This window comes from Molossus molossus, unplaced genomic scaffold, assembly GCF_014108415.1.
Source record: "Molossus molossus isolate mMolMol1 unplaced genomic scaffold, mMolMol1.p scaffold_m16_p_18, whole genome shotgun sequence".
Lineage (NCBI taxonomy): Eukaryota > Metazoa > Chordata > Mammalia > Chiroptera > Molossidae > Molossus > Molossus molossus.
The window spans coordinates 65,813,625-65,832,144 of record NW_023425353.1 but is presented as its reverse complement, the minus strand read 5'-3'; the positions used below and the strand labels follow the sequence as shown (position 1 = coordinate 65,832,144).

At 64.8% G+C, this 18,520-nt stretch overlaps 1 protein-coding gene across 1 annotated transcript in view; it reads left to right on the top strand.

Annotated features, from left to right (window-relative positions):
- The window catches only part of POC1A (POC1 centriolar protein A), a 60,221-nt gene extending 43,501 nt beyond the window's left edge, over window positions 1-16,720 (top strand). The window contains exons 10-11 of the mRNA XM_036266538.1: window positions 450-593; window positions 16,579-16,720. Of these exons, the coding sequence (XP_036122431.1) occupies window positions 450-593; window positions 16,579-16,677 (243 nt within the window). The 3' untranslated portion in view covers window positions 16,678-16,720. The remainder of the gene's footprint in view (window positions 1-449; window positions 594-16,578) is intronic.
- The last annotated feature ends 1,800 nt before the right edge of the window (window positions 16,721-18,520 follow it).

The window sequence follows — 18,520 nt, the reverse complement described above, 5'->3', positions numbered from 1 at the left end:
TCCCAGGTCAGGAGAAGCCTCTGTGTGTGCAGAGTGGTGCCTGACTTGGGGCACACACGTTGGACTGGGAAGAGTCCCCCTATGAGATCACTTGTCCTCGGAGGGGGGGTGGCTTCTGCATTCGGGGGCTGAAGGATCTTCGCCAGAAACCCCGAGCCCCATCAGAAGCAGGCCAGGGCCTCCAACAGCTGCTGAGTGCGCCCGGTCCACCTGCGGGTCCCTCCCAGCCGTCCAGCCCCTCACTGGTGGCCTCTGCTCAGAAGGGACGGCCTAGAAGAGAGAGCGTCCCGATGCGGGGTCCTGGCTGTAGCCGTTTCCCAACATTCGGAGCTCATTTTCTCACATGTGCTGCTGGTTTTCCTGTCAGCCCTTCGCAGGGGCTCTTCCTCGCGCAGTTTCCGTGAGCGCTCACTCAGGACTGAGGGCTCCCTTTCTTCCGCTGCCTTTAGCCAGAAGTGGACTTCCCCGTCCCCCCGGGCCGAGGCAGGAGCCAGGAGTCGGTGCAGAGCCCCCTGCAGGAGCCTGCCAGCATGCCGCAGACGCTGACCAGCACGCTGGAGCACATCGTGGGCCAGCTGGACGTCCTCACGCAGGTAGGCCGCGGCGGCACCGTCGTCCCCTCGGCTGGTGCCGGACCATTTGAAGTTGGCCAGCGGGTGCTGGATTTTTCAAAAACGTAATGATAATGGACCCATCTTCCAGTCCAAGTGAGTGAGATGGCAGTGGCTGCCCTGGGACCCTGCTCTCGGAGCTGCCTGAGCCCGGGCCACAGCAGAGCTTGGAGAGAACACTCCGTTCACCCCGCTCTTCTGGGTGGTCACTCTGGAGGTGTGAGTCAGGGCCTCCGGGAGCCCGGGCTCTGGGTTTGAGTGGGCACTGTTCCCTATCCTTGGAATGACCGGGTATGTCTGTCTGTGAGGAGCCGTGGTCGTGGGCTCTGCCTCCCGTACTCGTGAACAATGAAGGAGGTGAGTCTGTGGGAAGTGTTGGCCTGACTGGCCGTAGGGATCAGCCGCCTGATCACCCTTACGGGCCCCCTGTGGAGCACGCGTGGGGCAGCAGCTCATAGCGGGCACGTGGGGATCAGCCGCCTGACCACCCTCACTGGCAGGGCAGACACGGGCCCCCTGTGGAGCACGCGTGGGGCAGCAGCTCATAGCGGGCACGTGGGGATCAGCCGCCTGACCACCCTCACTGGCAGGGCAGACACGGGCCCCCTGTGGAGCACGCGTGGGCCTGGCAGCTTGTCGTGGGCACGTGGGGATCAGCCGCCTGACCACCCTCACTGGCAGGGCAGACACAGGTCGCCCTGTGGAGCACGCGTGGGCCTGGCAGCTCATAGCGGGCACGTGGGGATCAGCCGCCTGACCACCCTCACTGGCAGGGCAGACACGGGCCCCCTGTGGAGCACGCGTGGGCCTGGCAGCTTGTCGTGGGCACGTGGGGCAGCAGCTGCAGTAAGTAAAAGGCCCTGATGAGGTGGAAGCTAGCGCCGGGCCGTGCTGGCGGGGACCTCATCCTGGGGGAGCAGTGCTGGCCAAGGGTGCAGCCGGGGCGGACCTGGGTGCCTCCGGGCCCGAGCCAAGCCCAGTGTGGTTCTCGTGGGTGGGTGGGTCACGGGGAGCGGGTGAGGCTAGACGAAAGGTCTTCGGTCCTTCCCTACTTGGCTGTGGGTGTAGGCACCCCCTCTGGGTCCGGCTCATGGGTCATGTGAGGGTGCGGGAGGGATGCAAGGACCCAGAGTCTGTGACAAACACGCAGGGACACGGCCTCCTTCCCTGCCTCTGGGCCAGGGGCAGGTGAGAAAAGTCCCCCTCGTGTCATATGGGCCACAGCATGTCCCAGCATCCCAGCCAGGACTGCACACTCGGACCCGCCGACGGCACGGAGAGAGAGGTCTGGCTTCAGGGCGGGGCGGGCTGCGGCAGGCGTGCTGAGGGGGCAGGTGCCGACTCTAGTCGCCTGGCCAAGGAGAGGACAGGATGGTGCGTCCTGAGAACTCTGGAGGGTAAAGTTGAAAATTAAGTCTGAGAAAGTGGTTAAAAATAGCTTCCTTGGATCCAGAAGAGGAAAACACTAAAAATATTTCCTGTCACTGTTTTTGGGGTACGCATGGAAGGTTTGTGGTGTTAGCAATTAGGGGTACGGTGGTAGCTTTGCGAGAATCTGGCGTCACGGAGTCAGTGTGCTCCCGTGGCCTTGGCCTGTGGCTGGGTCCGGGTACCTCGGTGGCCTTTGTTCACCTCACAGCATCAGCCCTTCACAGACCCACCCGACACTCCGTCCACCCCGGGGGGTCCATCGAGAAGGGAGTCTGCAGAGCAAAGGTCACCTTCCCGAAGGGAGTCCGAAGCTTTTGCTCAGTGCCCTGCGTCACAGCCAGCAGGTCAGGCCCTCGCCCTGACCCCTCCGCACTCCTGGGAGGCTCTGTTTGGGGCTGACTGCGTCCCCCTGAGCTCCTCAGGGCCCTGATCCCAGCACAGCCCTGCTCTGAGCAGGTCGGCTCCACCTTGCGTGTCCCGAGCAGCGGTGGGGAGCGCAGGGAGCCCCCTCTGGAGAGGGCCTGGGCACACCTGCCCTCCTGGATCTGAAGACCAAATCTACTGTTCATCACCTAGGTGACCTTGGGCGGGTGATGTTGCTCCCCAGAGCCTCAGTTTCCTTCCCTGTAAAGTGGGGACAATCGAGCCCACCGGCTACCTGAATGTTCTGGGCTCCTGGCTGTTTGGCGAAGCACAGCCGTAAGTCCATGTTGTCCGAGGGCTGGAGGGCCAGGAGGCCCGTGGTGGCCATTGCACAGGCCTCTGACCTCTGGACTCGAGGCCCAGGAATGCTTTGAGCAGCCAGCGAGACCATAGTCTGGTGGGGGCAGAGGAGAGGGTCCGGAGGGGCAGAGGAGAGGGGGTCCGGAGGGGTAGAGGAGAGGGTCCGGAGGGGCAGGGGAGGGGGGGTCCGGAGGGGCAGGGGAGGGGGGGTCCGGAGGGGCAGAGGGGAGGGGTCCGGAGGGGCAGAGGAGGGGGGGTCCGGAGGGGCAGAGGAGGGGGGGTCTGGAGGGGCAGGGGAGGGGGGGTCCGGGGGGCAGAGGAGGGGGGGTCCGGAGGGGCAGAGGGGAGGGGGTCCGGAGGGGCAGCGGAGAGGGTCTGGTGGGACAGCGGAGAGGGAGAGAGCTTCCCTAGGGATGGAGTCCAGGTTTTCTTGGGGAGACGCTTTTTTCCTCAAACCCCGCGTGGGACTTCTCAGGAGCTGGGAGGTGCTGTGTGCCCCGTGGCGCTCTTCCTCTTGTGAGCCTGCGAGCCCAACCCCTCCCCTCTGGGAGGACACGCCCCTGTCCTGTGTACCCTGGTCCCTGGCCTGCGGCCTACCCCCGCTCTTCTCCCTGAGGAAGCTGGCCCGACCCCGAGGCTTCGGGGTCCAGAGAAAAGCCCGACCAGGAGTCCGAAGCCTCTGCTGCCCTGGCCCAGCTCGGCCTCTTCCCGTCTCTGGGCCTGGGCAGTTCGGTGTCCTCCTCTGCAGAGGAGAGGAGTCCCCTGTCTGTCCCATAGGATGGGCAGTAGAGGGCAGCATTTCGGGGGGACCTTCGTCCCATGACTTTCCTCTCATCCACCCGCGGCCAGGCCCCGCCCCTGGGTCCACACACAGAAGCCAGAGTGGACCCGCTGGGCCCAGGCCTGTCCGCCTGGCGATGCGCGTTCAGTAGGTGCCCAGACGGAGGCCCTGACATTTCCCCTCGTGTTCTTGTGGGGGTGTCGCCAGTGATGTAGTGTCCCTTTCGCCGAAGCCGGAAAAGTAGCAATGAGCAGGGCGAGGCCGTTTCCACAGCTCGGTCCCTGAGTGGGCTCCCTCCCCAGCTGGCTCCCGCCGCCTCCTGAGTGAGAGGTCCCCGTGGTGTCTGGGAGCTGCGGAGCCCTGGGTCTTCCTGGAGGCCGAGGGGCGGGGTGTGGAGCCCTGGGGCCACGGGAGGACCTGGCTGGCGAGCAGCTGGGGCGGGCGAGCGGTGGGCGGAAGCGCACGCAGCTCTTTCTGACTCCAGCTTTACGTCTTGCTGCTTTTTAAAAGGCCGACCATGGAATTCCGGCTCCAGCTGTTTTTATGGCCCCCGTGGTTCAAGCTGGCCACCGCATTGCTGTGACATCACATTCAGGTTCCTGTGACTCGCCGGGGGCCACTGGGCTTGGGACCTGGAGCTCAGAATGGGAGCAGGCGGGGGGGCACCAGTTGGGCTCCAGCGTTGCGTCTGTCACATGTCCAGGTGTGTGTAACTGCCCACCTGAGTGAGTTTCACCAGTTTGCTTTGGGGAGTTGGAGAGGATGGCCCATTTGCTTCCAGACACCCTGACCCCTGCACTGCCCCCCCCTCCCAGCCCTGGCCGTTCCCTATTTGCTGGGCTACTCAGGTGAGCCGTCTAGTCCCAGCCTGGTGGCGAAGCAGGGCCGCTGGGCCCACCCTGGGGGGCTGAGCTGCCTGACCCCCTCGGGTGCTCTTCGTGTCCCTTTCCTGGGCAGACCTGCTATTGTTTGCGGAAACAGACTCCAGATTTTGAAGCAGTGATGCCCTTTCCCTGGGGACAGCCCCCCCAGGTGTGCCCAGACCGAACCTGCTGGAAGGCGCAGAGTGAGTTGCCCGGCGCACTGGCCCCGATACAGGGTGTGCAGCCCGCCGAGGCCGAGTCGGCAGTGCCACAGGCCGGTGGTCACTGGTTTCCCGAGTGCCCCCCACATCAGCTCGTGTAGCCACCCGGCCTGCGTAGTCCGCACTGGGCGGGCCGTCCTCTCTTCATGGCCGGTCAGGGCTGCCCTTGGGCCAGGCGAGTGCAGGACAGCCTGAGCTTCTGCCCTTGGGTTTGGAGACAAGAGATTTGTTTTCACTCTGTTGAGAGGCTGCTTCCGGGGGGCAAGGGACTCAGACATGCGCTGTCTGTGCTGAAGAGACACTTGGGGTCTGAGTGCAGGTCGCGGGGGGGCTGGTCCTGTTGCCTTCCTGGCTGTTGCCCACAGGCACCGGGGAGGCTGCAGGTCCCAGGACCAGACAGGGCTGCTGCGGGCAGCACCCTGATGGGCCAGCTCATGTTTGCGCCACACGGGTCTGGGTGGCAGCTCCGATTCCCCTCCCATCACTGCCCTTGTGACCGAAGCACCCCTCCCAGAGGGGCTGCGGATTGGAGGCCCCGGTCCGCCAGATGGGCTCAGGATGGCTGCGGTTACCTCCGGGGCCTGGGAATGGTCACGGTCGTGTGCGATTCCTCCTGTGAGGCCCAGCTGGCCTGGAGCTGGTGGGGGAGCAGGGGCTCACTCTGGGAGGAGGGAAGAGGGGACTCCAGGAGGCTTGCTCTTGCTCTTCTGGGGAGCCAAGTGCCCTCCAAGGAAGGGTCAAGGCCAGGCCACGAGAAGGGGCCTCTGTGAGTATTGTGGTTGTGACAGGCAGCCCCAAACAGGCCTGATGGCTCCGAGACGGACCACGCACAGCCGGCCCCGTGGCCCCGTGGCCCTCCCAGGGAAGCCCTGCTAGAGGGGAGCGGTGACAGCTACAGCCGGGCCTGCCACCTCCCGCCCCCTCAGTAGAGGGACTGTCCAGGCGGGGACTGTGCCCACATGGCCATGGCTGGATGGAGGAGAAAAGGCAGACTGAAGCTTCGCCCTCAGCAGGACATGGCATTTGAGAGAGTGGTCTGGGCCCAGCTGGTGCGTCCAGAAAACTAGCCACGGGAAAGCCAGGTTTCCCCCACGGGTCAGATCGGGTGCTCGCCGGGGCAGGGGCGCCCGGGCGGGCTTGTCTGCTGTGCCGAGGCTCAGGCCCCCCAGAGCTCCCAGGCTCTGGCTCAGTACGGCTGTTTCATCAGGTCCTGGTAAATTAACCCTTCGTGAGGTTGTCCGACAAGTCAGCCTCTGCAGAAATGGGCTGCAGAAGGCCAGGCCCACGGTCCCTACCCCAGGCTCAGCCCTGTTTGGACTCACCTTGGAGTCAGAGTACAGCAGAGCCTGCGGCCGAGCAGTGACTAGCGTCCTGCACCTTGGGACCTGTCCCTGTCGGGCATGTGGCTTCCCTGGTGGCCTGCCCATGGCTGGCAAAGAGATGGGCTTGAACGCAGGCCAGTGTCGGCGGGCTGTGCGCTCAGGTCCTCCTCCTAGTGCGGGCAGCGCCCCGCGGGTCCCAGGAACATCCGGTTTTCTGGGTGGTGGGGAGTAAACCATTTTTATAGCTTGTCCCTCGGGGGTAATATGGAAAAGCTGTGTGTATAAAAGGAGTGCTGCAAGGCCGCGAGGAGGCACGTTAGCCGTGTGTGAAAGGAGTGCTGCAAGGCCACGAGGAGGCACGTTAGCCGTGTGTGAAAGGAGTGCTGCAAGGCCGCGAGGAGGCACGTTAGCCGTGTGTGAAAGGAGTGCTGCAAGGCCGCGAGGAGGCACGTTAGCCGTGTGTGAAAGGAGTGCTGCAAGGCCGCGAGGAGGCACGTTAGCCGTGTGTGTGAAAGGAGTGCTGCAAGGCCGCGAGGAGGCACGTTAGCCGTGTGTGAAAGGAGTGCTGCAAGGCCGCGAGGAGGCACGTTAGCCGTGTGTGAAAGGAGTGCTGCAAGGCCGCGAGGAGGCACGTTAGCCGTGTGTGTGAAAGGAGTGCTGCAAGGCCGCGAGGAGGCACGTTAGCCGTGTGTGAAAGGAGTGCTGCAAGGCCGCGAGGAGGCACGTTAGCCGTGTGTGTGAAAGGAGTGCTGCAAGGCCACGAGGAGGCACGTTAGCCGTGTGTGAAAGGAGTGCTGCAAGGCCACGAGGAGGCACGTTAGCCGTGTGTGAAAGGAGTGCTGCAAGGCCGCGAGGAGGCACGTTAGCCGTGTGTGTGAAAGGAGTGCTGCAAGGCCACGAGGAGGCACGTTAGCCGTGTGTGAAAGGAGTGCTGCAAGGCCGCGAGGAGGCACGTTAGCCGTGTGTGAAAGGAGTGCTGCAAGGCCGCGAGGAGGCACGTTAGCCGTGTGTGTGAAAGGAGTGCTGCAAGGCCACGAGGAGGCACGTTAGCCGTGTGTGAAAGGAGTGCTGCAAGGCCGCGAGGAGGCACGTTAGCCGAGGTTTCTCAGTCCCGTGCTAATCCAGCAGCAGATTGTCTCCTGCACTTCCGAGGAGCTGGTCCTCAGGAGAGGCTGGTGGGGTGCAGAAATGACAGAGAAACCCTGTGTCCCTGCGATAATGCCAAACAGAAACACGAGCGACCCGTGGGCTCAAGGCACAGAGCGTGTTTTGCACTGTTTGCAGCCCTGTGGGGTAAGGGGCGGCTGAAAGGCCGGTGGCAGAGCCCGGAGAGGCGGGAGGCAGTGCTGCAGAGACTCCGCGGTGCGCCAGCCGTGTGTGAGCCTGGGCAAGCTCGCTCGGCGTCAGCGCGAGGGGTCTCCATCCTCCCCCGGAGTCCAGGCCTCGGAGCGTTTAGTCTTCGTCACGTCAGTCCTGGGTGGGAAGGGGAGGAACAGGGCTGCTTCCTGGACTCCCACCCCACTGGGTGCAGCCCCACTTCTTGCTGAGCCCGGGGTTTCCTCCCTCCCCAGGCCGCGCCCCTCTGGCCGGCCCACCTTTGTCTCCCTGCCTAGCACCAAGACCCACGCTAGGGAGTATCCCTCACCACCCAGACGAGGGCTGTCTTCAGGGGCCTGGGCCAGCTGGTGCCGGGCCTGCTGTGCCCAGTGCTCAGGGCATCTGTCCACTCAGCACTCAGCGTGCACCTGTCATGTTCAAGGATCTGTGCCTGGACGTAGGCGGCCAGGAGTGAGCAAGAAGAGACCAGACCCTGTCCCTGTGCTGCTGGCATTCAGTGTCAGACAGTGCGTCTGTTTTAGATCTTTAGAATCTAAGCGAAGTCAGAACCTGCTCCGGGGCTGGCCTTTGCCCCTGTGCTGGAGACCATTGGTCTGGACACAGCCGGGCTGAGAGGCGGAGCCTTGGTGCGGGAAGGGCCGGGCTGGCTCCTGTGGCCCCAGTCACCCGTGACACTTGGCAGTGGGTTGTCCCTGCGCGCGTGCACACACACACACACACACACACACACACACAGCTGGAGCAGGCAGGAGCCGCGCAGGCGCTGGGCCCCGGAGCCCCATTTTGTTTTGATAGCTCACGAGACCCCACAGCCAAAAGCCCCTTTTATTGCATCTGTTTTAGATCTTTAGAATCTAAGTGAAGTCAAAACCGTGCTACAGGGGAGATTAATTCCACATTTTCCCATTTTTGCCATGAAACCAAAGGAAAGTTCTACAGCCTGTGTGGCACAGGCGAGACGGGAGCTGAGCCAGTGGCCAGCCCAGGATGTTCCCGTGGCCTGGCACAAGTGCCCCAGTGATGCGGCTGGGTGACTGTGCTCTCTCCTCGTGCCCCGGGGGCTGGGCACCCACGCCCCTCTGGGGCTTCTGCCTGGGGGAGCACAGATCAACCACAAGGCTGGAAGTGATTAAAAGGAACTTTCTATCACCGGAGGAGCGGCCAGACCACCACATGCCCCCATGGCTCAAACCCTTCCAGGCCTGACCGCAGGCCGGCTTGTTGGGAGCCTCTGCGAGCCCCATCAGTGCCCCGGCCTCCCCCAAGAGCTCAGCTCAGCAATGGCCCTTGTGAGGGCAAGAGCTGGGGGAGCCGTACTGCCCATGTGCACCCCGTGCCCATCCTGGCACAGAGCAAGTGCACGTAGATGCTGCTGCTGGTGTGGGGTGGCAGTGCCGTGCGCGGGCGCCGTGCAGCCCAGCCGTCTGAAGCCCTAGGGGACAGCTTGCCCGAGTGCACTCGGCAGGTCCACGGTCAAGTCCAGGCTGTACAGCCGGAACCTGTGGTCCTACCATCCGAGCTAGAGGTGGGGACTAGGAGACACTCGGACAGCATTTTCCAAGGACCCACACCTGTGCTGCACCGTGATCTGCTGGAGACACGGTGGACCCCGAGGGCGGGCCGGAGGACTGGAGGGGGCTTCTGGTGGGGCCCAGGCCGGAGGAGCCCTCGGGCAGCACAGGAGACACGGTGGACCCCGAGGGCGGGCCAGAGGACTGGAGGGGGCTTCTGGTGGGGCCCAGGCCGGAGGAGCCCTCGGGCAGCACAGGAGACACGGTGGACCCTGAGCGCAGGCTGGAGGACTGGAGGGGGCTTCGGGTAGGGCACAGGCCTGGACGCCACATGGGCGCGCACCGCCACGCTGTGGGACCGCACAGGGACAACGACAGGAGCAGCGTGGAGGCTGGCCTCTGGGAGTCACCAGGAAGGTGAGGTCTAAGGATGGGACCAAGAAGGAAGCGCCTGGGGCAGGGTGGCCTGCCCGAATCTGGGGAAGAGACTCCTCAGGCAGCACCCCAACAGGACTGCTCGGCCAGCGTGACACACAGCCAGGGTCTCGGACACGGGTGTGACCGTGATACTGGCTTTCTGCAACCTCGCCAGCGCTGCTGAACTCGTCCCCTGCCCTCTCCCGGCCGCTGCCCAGCACACTTCTCTCCTGACCCGCGTCTGCCTCCCATGGCCCTGCAGCCTCCTGCTTGGGCAGCAGCACCCTGAACGTTTCAGACCCCTGTCCTGTCCCCGTCTTGCCCCTTTGGATGCTGACAGCCAGTGTCCTGGCTTCCTGCTAGGCTGCCGCCCAGGACAGGTTCGCTCCCCTGCCGCTGTGCCCTCAGCCTAGGCAGAGGGGTGCGCGTGGCTGGATGGAGGCCTGTGCCTCCACCCTGTCTTCCTCTGGCCCAGCCACCCTGTCCACCTCTGTGCCAGCTGCCTCCCGTGTTCCAAGGAGGCCCAGGAGGGAATTCGTCCAGAGAACCGGTGCTGATCCAGAGGGCCTGCGCAGACCAGGGTGTGGACACAGAGAAGTCCTGAGCTGGGTGGGTGGGGCGCGAGGTGGGCGCTGAGGGAGGCCTGCACTGAGGAAGCATCTGTAGGAGTTGGCCAGAGATCTGGGAAGTGCAGAGAGTGGCTGGCTGGTTATCCCGTTCTTTCTCCCTCCTCCAAAATGGTATTTGCTGTCAGTCTTGGCAGAGCAGCTTGGCCCAAAGCCAGCCCAGACAGGACTGGTCCTGTGGCCACGTCGAGCCCGGAAGCCCAGAGGAGCTAGTTTCTTGTTTGCTGCACGTGGCGGGCACCTGAGAGACGTGGGGAGGGGGTGGCATCAGGAGGGCTCGTGGTGTCCATGCCCCGCAGGCTCTCGAAGCTGTGGCTCCAGGCTCCCCACATCGGCTCGTGGGCGCCTGCAGGGAGCCTTCAGCAAAGGCCGCGGCGGTGGCTGTGGGCGGAGGAGCAGCAGCTGGAAGGGACCGGGCCTGGATGCCCTTGGTCTCGAAGTGCCCGTTCACTCCCTTCCCTTCACTGTGACGCGGGCCAGGCAGCCACGGTCAGTTCCAGGCCAGGCCTCTTCTCCCAAGCTCGCTCGGGAGCAGTGCTCTGGGACTGGCCACCACCCTCCCTGGCTCTGCCTGCTCAGACCTGTGAGTGTGCTGAGGCAGTGCAGCGAGCCGAGGCCTCCCCGTTCCTGTCCCTTTCTGCTAAGAGCCCTGCAGCCCTCTTCCACCCTCCCTGAGGTCACCGTGCTCTCGCCCCTGTTGACCCACTCCAAGCACCCTCTCTGGGCTGCTGGCCTTCTAGGAGTGCGCCATATTCTTCTCTGCCTCAGGGCCTTTGCACTGCTATAGCTGATACCGGAATGCATTTTCCTTGACCCATCTCGTGTTGTCTTTTTTTTTTTTTTTTAACTTACGATTTGAATTTTATTTTAAAAGTATTTTTTAAATTTACCAGCAGTAGAAACAAATTTGATGCCATGAGTTTATTGTAAAGTCTTAGAGGAATATTAATGAGACGTGTGAACAGGGGCCTCCCAGCCCTGTCAGGGGGAGCTCTCCTTCCCAGGTCTGCCAGCCGGGGTCACCCCGAGCAGATGAGCCGCGACGGGCCCAGACTTTCCCTAGGAGCTCAGTCCCCGTGGGCCAGATCCGCATCCTGCTCCCCAAACACAGTGAAAAGGGGGTGAGCAAGAGGCCTGAGAAGGGAGCAGAAGTGGGAGCTGGGGAGAGAGCGGGGAGGAGATCAGGACACACCCCAGAGGAAGCTGCGCCGGGGGGGGGGGGGGGGGGGGGGCGGCTTCAGGAAGCAGGGTCGGCCGGGGGGGGGGGGGGCTGGGAACTAGGTGGCCAAGGAGAAAGTGGGGACAAAGGAAAGGGTGGCCAGGCCCAGAGAGTGCCACGGCGCCACTGGACAGGGACAGGACATGCGGACCAAGGGGCCTTGCACTCTCTGAGGACTCCCCTCGCTCCGACTTGTCACCCCCTTCCAAGCGGGGTGCCCTCTCTCAGGGAGCACCTGACTGCCTCTGCCTTGCGAGCTGTGCCCTGGACCCCCGTGGAGCCAGAGGAGAAGCCACGCTGCCTGACCCCCTCACAGCACCGGGCCTCCCAGCACCATAGATGCGTGAGCCCCTGCCACACACATCGCTGTGGAGGCTCAGCCTTGGTCACTTAGAGGCCACTGGAGATACACTCACCCAGGCTCTGGCCCACACGGGGCACCCAGACTGGCCAGCTTGGGCCCTTGGTGGGCGTGGGGGACAGTGTGGGAGCGGGGCTCCCCTGTTCCAGGTCCCAGAGCCAGCCTTGGGCAGAGCCCTGAGAACTCCGTGCCCATAGAGAAAAGGCCCTGAGGCAGCGAGGCTCGGAGAGGGGTCTGCGGAGTCCCCTGCGTGGTGTGCTCCCCGACTTGGAGTTGGGGCCCCAGATGCCGACGTGTCACTGAGGACTGGCATTTGGGGCAGCTACTTTGGGCATCACTGCAGTTCTTCGGGGGCTAAAAATACACGGTTATTTTTATGCCGCACCCGGAGGCCCTTCAGGGTGTCAGTGAGACGTCTTGCACACCTGGAGTGAGTGCGAGCAGCCCCTCGCCTGCTGCCGCCGTGGGAGGAGGTGACAGTGTCTCCCCTAAGCAGGAGCACGGGGTTGAGTAAGACGCCCTTGCAGCCTCTCCCGGGAGGGTTTCTCGGGAGGGCTCGGGTGGACACCCCTGGCTCGTGGTCTTGGTTTGGTCCCCAGTGCCTCCTCCCAGCTCTCCTGCTCCCGTGGGGCCCCTGGGTCGGGCAGCCTCTCCTCACTGCCCCTCGAGGGGCCAGGCTGCTCCGTAGTGGGTCTCAGCAGGTCACTGACATCATTCTGGCCCCTGCCTGGGCCCTCCGCTTACCTCCAGGGCTTCCTCCCCCCACCTCCAGGCCCCTGGCTTTGCCAGCCACCCTCCGCCTGACCCTCACACAAGGGCCTCGTACTCAGCCCGTGCTGTCTGGAGCCTGTGCAGGCCCAGCCCATGCTGGCCCCTGGGGTCACATGGCCAGGAGACCTCAGCACGGCCAGAGTGAGTGAGGGAAAGGGAGTCGCCAGGCCTGTCCTGACACGTGTCCGTGGGGACGAGGCTGAGGCACCTGGTTCCCACTGAAGTCAGGCCTCCGGGTCTCAGGCCCACGTCTGTCGTGCACGGGTGGTGTAACCAGGCAAGCTTCTGTCCCTGTGCCTCGCTTTCCTCGCTGTAAGGGGGGAGGCTCCACCTGGGGTGCTGAGGCGTGCGCGCCACGTCGTGAGTAGTCCCTGGACCGAGAGTCAGAAACCGTCAGGATGACCCCCAGAGCCCGGCCTGGGCCTCCACTGGTCTCGAGTCCGGGCTCCACACTCAGTTACGGAGGGGACGTAGGTGAGCTGTGTGGGTGGCACAGGGGCCAAGGTCAACAGGTAGGAGGGGTCAGTCTCTGGATGAGTTTGGACCCGAAATGGAGTCAGGAGATGAGCCTTCTTTCCTGGTCACCTACCCAGACAGGTCTGCCCAGCAGCTAAGACCCTGGATTTGTCAGCTGCCCTCCATTCCCTTGGCCCGTGTCAGGCACCTGCCAGTAGACCCAGCCTGCACCTCCTGGGGCCTTCCCGGGAGGCTAACACCTCTGGCCCGTTTCTTTGGACCGAGAAAGGTGAGAGGTGTGTGCTGTGGGGCTGCGGGAAGGCCGTGCTCGTCTGCCCGAGAACAGGAAGGCGCAGGGGTGTCTGCAGTGCTCTCCGGGCCGCCCCGGGCACGTGGCAGGTGAGCCTCGAGCTGCCTGCGTGGCCCTGGGCAGCAGCCCGAGGCCTGCTGTGCGCCCGACGCCTGGTGTGGGCTGTGGCTGTGCCTGCGGCCCGAGCAGTGCAGGTCACACTGCGCACAAGGCCACACTGCGCACACGGTCACACTGCACACACGGCCACACTGCGCACACGGCCACACAGTGCACACGCCCACACTGTGCACAGGCCCACACTGCGCACAATGCCACACTGCGCACAAGGCCCACACTGCACACACGGTCACACTGCACACAGGCCCACACTGCGCACACGGCCACACTGCGCACAGGCCCACACTGCGCACAGGGCCACACTGCGCACACGGCCCACACTGCGCACACGGCCACACTGCGCACACGGGCCACACTGCGCACACGGTCACACTGCGCACAGGCCCACACTGCGCACAGGCCACACTGCACACAGGCCCACACTGCGCACACGGTCACACTGCACACAGGCCCACACTGCGCACACGGGCCACACTGCGCACACGGCCCACACTGCACACACGGTCACACTGCGCACAGGCCCACACTGCGCACAGGCCACACTGCACACAGGCCCACACTGCGCACACGGTCACACTGCGCACAGGCCCACACTGCGCACACGGGCCACACTGCGCACACGGCCCACACTGCGCACACGGCCACACTGCGCACAGGGCCACACTGCGCACAGGCCACACTGTGCACAGGCCCACACTGCGCACACGGCCACACTGCGCACACGGCCACACTGCGCACAGGCCCACACTGCTCACAGGGCCACACTGCGCACAGGGCCCACACTGCGCACAGGCCCACACTGCGCACAAGGTCACACTGCGCACAGGCCCACACTGCGCACAGGGCCACACTGCGCACAGGCCACACTGCGCACAGGCCCACACTGCGCACAAGGTCACACTGCGCACAGGCCCACACTGCACACAAGGTCACACTGCGCACACGGCCACACTGCGCACAAGGCCACACGACAGGGTGGGACGCAGCCCTCCCGGCAGCCGCATTCTCTCCCAGAGGCTCCTCCTCCGCCCGTGGCCACAGCAGCCGGGGATCACGTGGCAGGTGGTGGCCTGAGCCTGCCCACCCCTGGGTCACCCTCCCTGGTGAGGGAAGGCGGGCAGACTCAGAGCCAGCATCTCCGGGGTTCGCGGTCCTGGGGGAGCGTGTCTTGCGTGAAGGCTTAGGACCCAAGTGGGACTACAGAGACCCGTGATGGAGCGGAGCGCAGCGTTAGATGCAGAAACCCGTACTCCCCCCTCCCCGCTGTCCTTCCGGCTCGGGCGCCTGTGGGCTGAGTCCCTGGTGGTGGCTGCACCCAGCGTCTTGGCAAAGTAGGCTGGGGGCAGAGGAGGGTGGGAGGGTGAAGACCAAACGGAGGTGACAGACCTGCAGAAGCCTGGCGGGAAGGGGAGAAGAGGGGGCGCAGGAGAGGAGCTGCAGGGGGGCTGGTGGGCTTTTCCAAACCTGTTTGCCTACGACATGCTGTGCAGCACCTGAAGCTCCCACAGAAAGGGCCGGCCCCTCGACAGGGCGTGATGGGAAGTAGCCCCGCTTTTCTGTTCAAAGAAGTTTCGTATCGACACGAGGACCATATTCCTGCTGAGCTGACGTGTGGGCCCCGTGACCTGAACGAGGCCTCGTGAAATGCGTGGCACCCTGGTACCGACAGGGCCCAGCACCCCGTGCCTCCACATTTGGAAGGAGGGTCCCTGTGAAGGGGGGGGCAGGGAAGGAAGAGCAGGCTGGCTCCCCCCTGCGGCCTGGCGTTGGGGCCGTCGGAAAAGTCCGGATGAGGAACGGTCTTGGCGCTCGGCTTGGCGCGAGCTCTCAGCAGCAGTGGGAACTCCAGGAACGCTGCCCTGGGCCGGGGGCTGTTCACCCCGCTGGACGAGCCGCAGACCCTCGGCTGGCTGGGGTGGTGCCGGGCTCGGCTCAGCTCTGCCTCCCGGTGAAGTCCCTGCTCCAGGGGCACCAGCTGCTCAGGCCGTGCAGCCGGCCAGCCCCGAGGGCCAGCCCCCAGGAGAAGCCGACTCCCCAGCGGCTCATCGTCGGGCTGCTGCGAGAACGGCTAGCGGCCTCCGGGAACTCCCGCCGGAGAGCCAGTGTTGCATCACGTGTGAAAGGAAGTTTTCCTTCCACTGGACCGAGGCCCAGAGCCTCAGGGAAGGTGGTGAGACCTCTTGGAAAAGCCCAACAAATGGGGAAAATTAATGGAAGGTTTTGTTTCTTATCTGACCCGTTTCTGATGCCCGTCCACGGTGGACTCTGCTTGGTGTGGGCCTGGCATGCATAGGCCCTCCACCAGCCCTCGGCGAGGCGCCCACGGTGAGCGTGGCCGCTGTGGCCCGCCCGGGTCAGGTCGAGCGAGGGCTGCGGTGGCGTGACGGCGGGGCAGGCCCTTGGGAGAGGCCTCAGGGCTGTTGGCCAGCTCTCCCTGGGGAGCACACAGGCACCCAGACACCACTGCCCCTCTGCTGACACCCCGTCCACGGCCAGGCTGGCACACGGGCTGCTCTAGTGGCCTTGGCTGGGCCATGTCGGCAGGACGCCCGGCGCACAAAGGCCGTGTAGCCCAGCAGCTGGGGCATCTGGCAGGCTAGCTGTCATGCTGGGTGTGTGGAGGGCCAGGGAGCAAGGGCACAGCCTTCGGAAGCCACTGTGATGACAGGCATTGTCACAGTGGCCAGCACGGGCACGCTAACAAGCTGGGCCCCACGCGGAGTCACCTCAGTTCCCAGGATGGCTGCGAGCTCAGCATGCCCTTCCCCTCACTGAGGGGCAAGTGGGCTCGGAGGTGAGAGTCGGGGCCGTGCCCTGATGGCACATTCCTGCAGTGGTCCTCCCAGCCTGGGAAGCCTCTGCCAGTGTGGAGGTGAGGGCCCGAGGCGTGGGCAGGGCCCGTGGGGGCCTTCGCCGTGGGTGTGGTGTTCGAGCCTTTGGAATGAAGGTGGTTGATGGTGGCGGTCCACCAGGACCAGGGATTCCTCCTGACCTCGGTTGTCTCGGGAATGACCACAGGCTGTGGGACCTGCCACCTCCTCTCACTGTCTTGCCCCTGCCCACAGATGTCAGAGGACAGCCCCCCAGTGCCAGGAAGGGTGTGCATGAAGGCAGGAGGCTGTTCCAGCAACACCGGGGAGGGCGGCCAGGGCCCTGGGGGAGCCACGGCCGGCCCTGGGGCAGGGAGGGTGCGGAGCGGGACTGGGGGAGCCACGGCCGGCCCTGGGGCAGGGCGGGTGCGGAGCGGGACTGGGGGAGCCACGGCCGGCCCTGGGGCAGGGAGGGTGTGGAGCGGGACTGGGGTAGAACCACGGCCGGCCCTGGGGCAGGGAGGGTGTGGAGCGGGACTGGGTGGGGAGCCACGGCCGGCCCTGGGGCAGGGAGGGTGCGGAGCGGGACTGGGGGGGGAGCCACGGCCGGCCCTGGGGCAGCGCGGTGTGGAGCGGGACTGGCGGAGGCCCCGGGCAAGCGGTGAGCCCGTGCCTGCTGTCTTGCAGACGGTCTCCGTGCTGGAGCAGCGGCTGACACTGACGGAGGACCGGCTGAAGCAGTGCCTGGAGCATCAGCAGCTAGCGGCACAGGGGACGGCGCCGTGACCCGGAGCATCAGCAGCTAGCGGCACAGGGGACGGCGCCGTGACCGGGAGCAGGCACCAGGAGCTCGGTTGATTGGGGGGGGTGGCGGGCTGGGGTTTGTACTGTGGGACTCAGCCCAGCGGGAATCACATCCACCCTGAGCCTGGGGCTTGTGCCGGTCTGCCCAGCTGTCCGTACCTGGGGCCCACACCTGCCCAGCGGGCCCCAGCTGGTTCGAGGGGAAGGAGCTGCTGGGGAACGTGAGCTGCTTCAGTCTTGAGAATCCCGAGAGCCCAGTTCCCAGAGGAGGTAGCTCCAAGCCCTTGTTTCATTTGCCTTGCTGGGCTTCGTCCCTCCTACCCTGTGACCACTGTCCCCGCCATCACAGCTGAGACACGATGGCTCCCGGATGGATGACCCAGGACTGTTCTCTACTCGGACGGAGGCCCCAGCGTGGGCCCATCTGACTTGGTGTGTCCAGGACTGAGCACTGGCTCTGCAGTGGCTTGATTTCCGCTCTGCCTGGGCCCTGGTGGCCTCCTCTGTGTGCACCAGGGCAAACGAATCAGAATTAAAATGGACTTGATTGAGGTTGTTGTAGAAATGGCTCGTTCTGAGAGGCCTAATCAGCCCCGTCCCCAGGGCCCATACAGTGAAAATGATGATGGCCACTTGGGAGGTCCCTGCTAGGATCAACTCTGAGGCCAGGGCACCCTTGTTTTCAGCCGTTCAGGGTGTTGGGGGAGCAGGGACAGCCAGAGCCCCTGCATGCCACCTCCCTCCTGGCTGGCCTCAGCCAGCTTCCACTGGGACCTGCAGGCACCGCATTTCCACTGGCTCATGGGGGCTTCCCGAGGCTCCTCCCTCTGCGTCCGTGCAGGAAAGCAGGCGTGTTTGCCCCATGTCTGGTGTCCATGCCTTCAGCATTCCGCTTGGGGCCCAGCCAGCCGGGCCGGTTCGTCCTCCAGTGCACCTGCCCTGGGGGCGTGGGGGGACAGTCAGAGCTTCCCAGGAGCTGTCAGTGCCACTCGGCTAGTACGGCTCCAGCTGCCGCGGCTTCCTGTGGGAGCAGCCTGGGAGCTCCCGCGAGGCGGCCGACGGACGAGAGCAGGCAGCTGCCTCCAGCGGCCGGGGACGCAGAGCTGAAGGCCGGGTCAGGCTGAAGGCTTTTGGCCCGCTGTGTGACCTCGACACGTTGACATGACCTCTCTGAGCCTCCGGTTCTTGTGGTGAGTGGTGGCGGTAAGTCCCTCCAGGTGGTCGCGAGCTGGGTGCCGCACTCACCCACGTGCTGTGCCCATCGCTCCCCACCCCACCGGGCCCACGAGGACAACGGGCCGCTGTCAATGACATGACGACACGATGACATGACATGACGACGTGCTTCCCGAGAGCTGTAGGTGGGGAAGAGGCTGCTGCGTGCACCCCTGGGGCCCCCCAGCGTGTAGGGGAGCTGGCAGGCCTGTTCGACTTGGCAGGCGGGGGCCGTCAGTTGCTGCGGCGGCCACGGCTCCCATCCTTGGAGGCTTTTGTGGAGAGTGCAACCCTAGTCTGCTCTGGGGGTGCAGCTAGTGGGGCGGCCCTGTCATCCCTCGTGCTGGCTGTCCTGTGGCTTCCGGAGCTGGAGCTCCTGGGAGCTAGGGCTCCGCTGATTGGAGCAGCAGCCCCGGGAGGGGCCGTCTCCAAAGACACGGTGGTGTGGGGGTCTGCCAGGGATGTGGGAAGTGGCTGGGGTGGGGGGTGCTGGTATTTGTCCCTGGAAGCCCCACTACTGTTATTCAATGTAAACTGGTGGGGGTAACCACACGTGCGCACCCCCCACACCCACACCCACACCCACACACACCTTGTCCTGTGGGCCCTT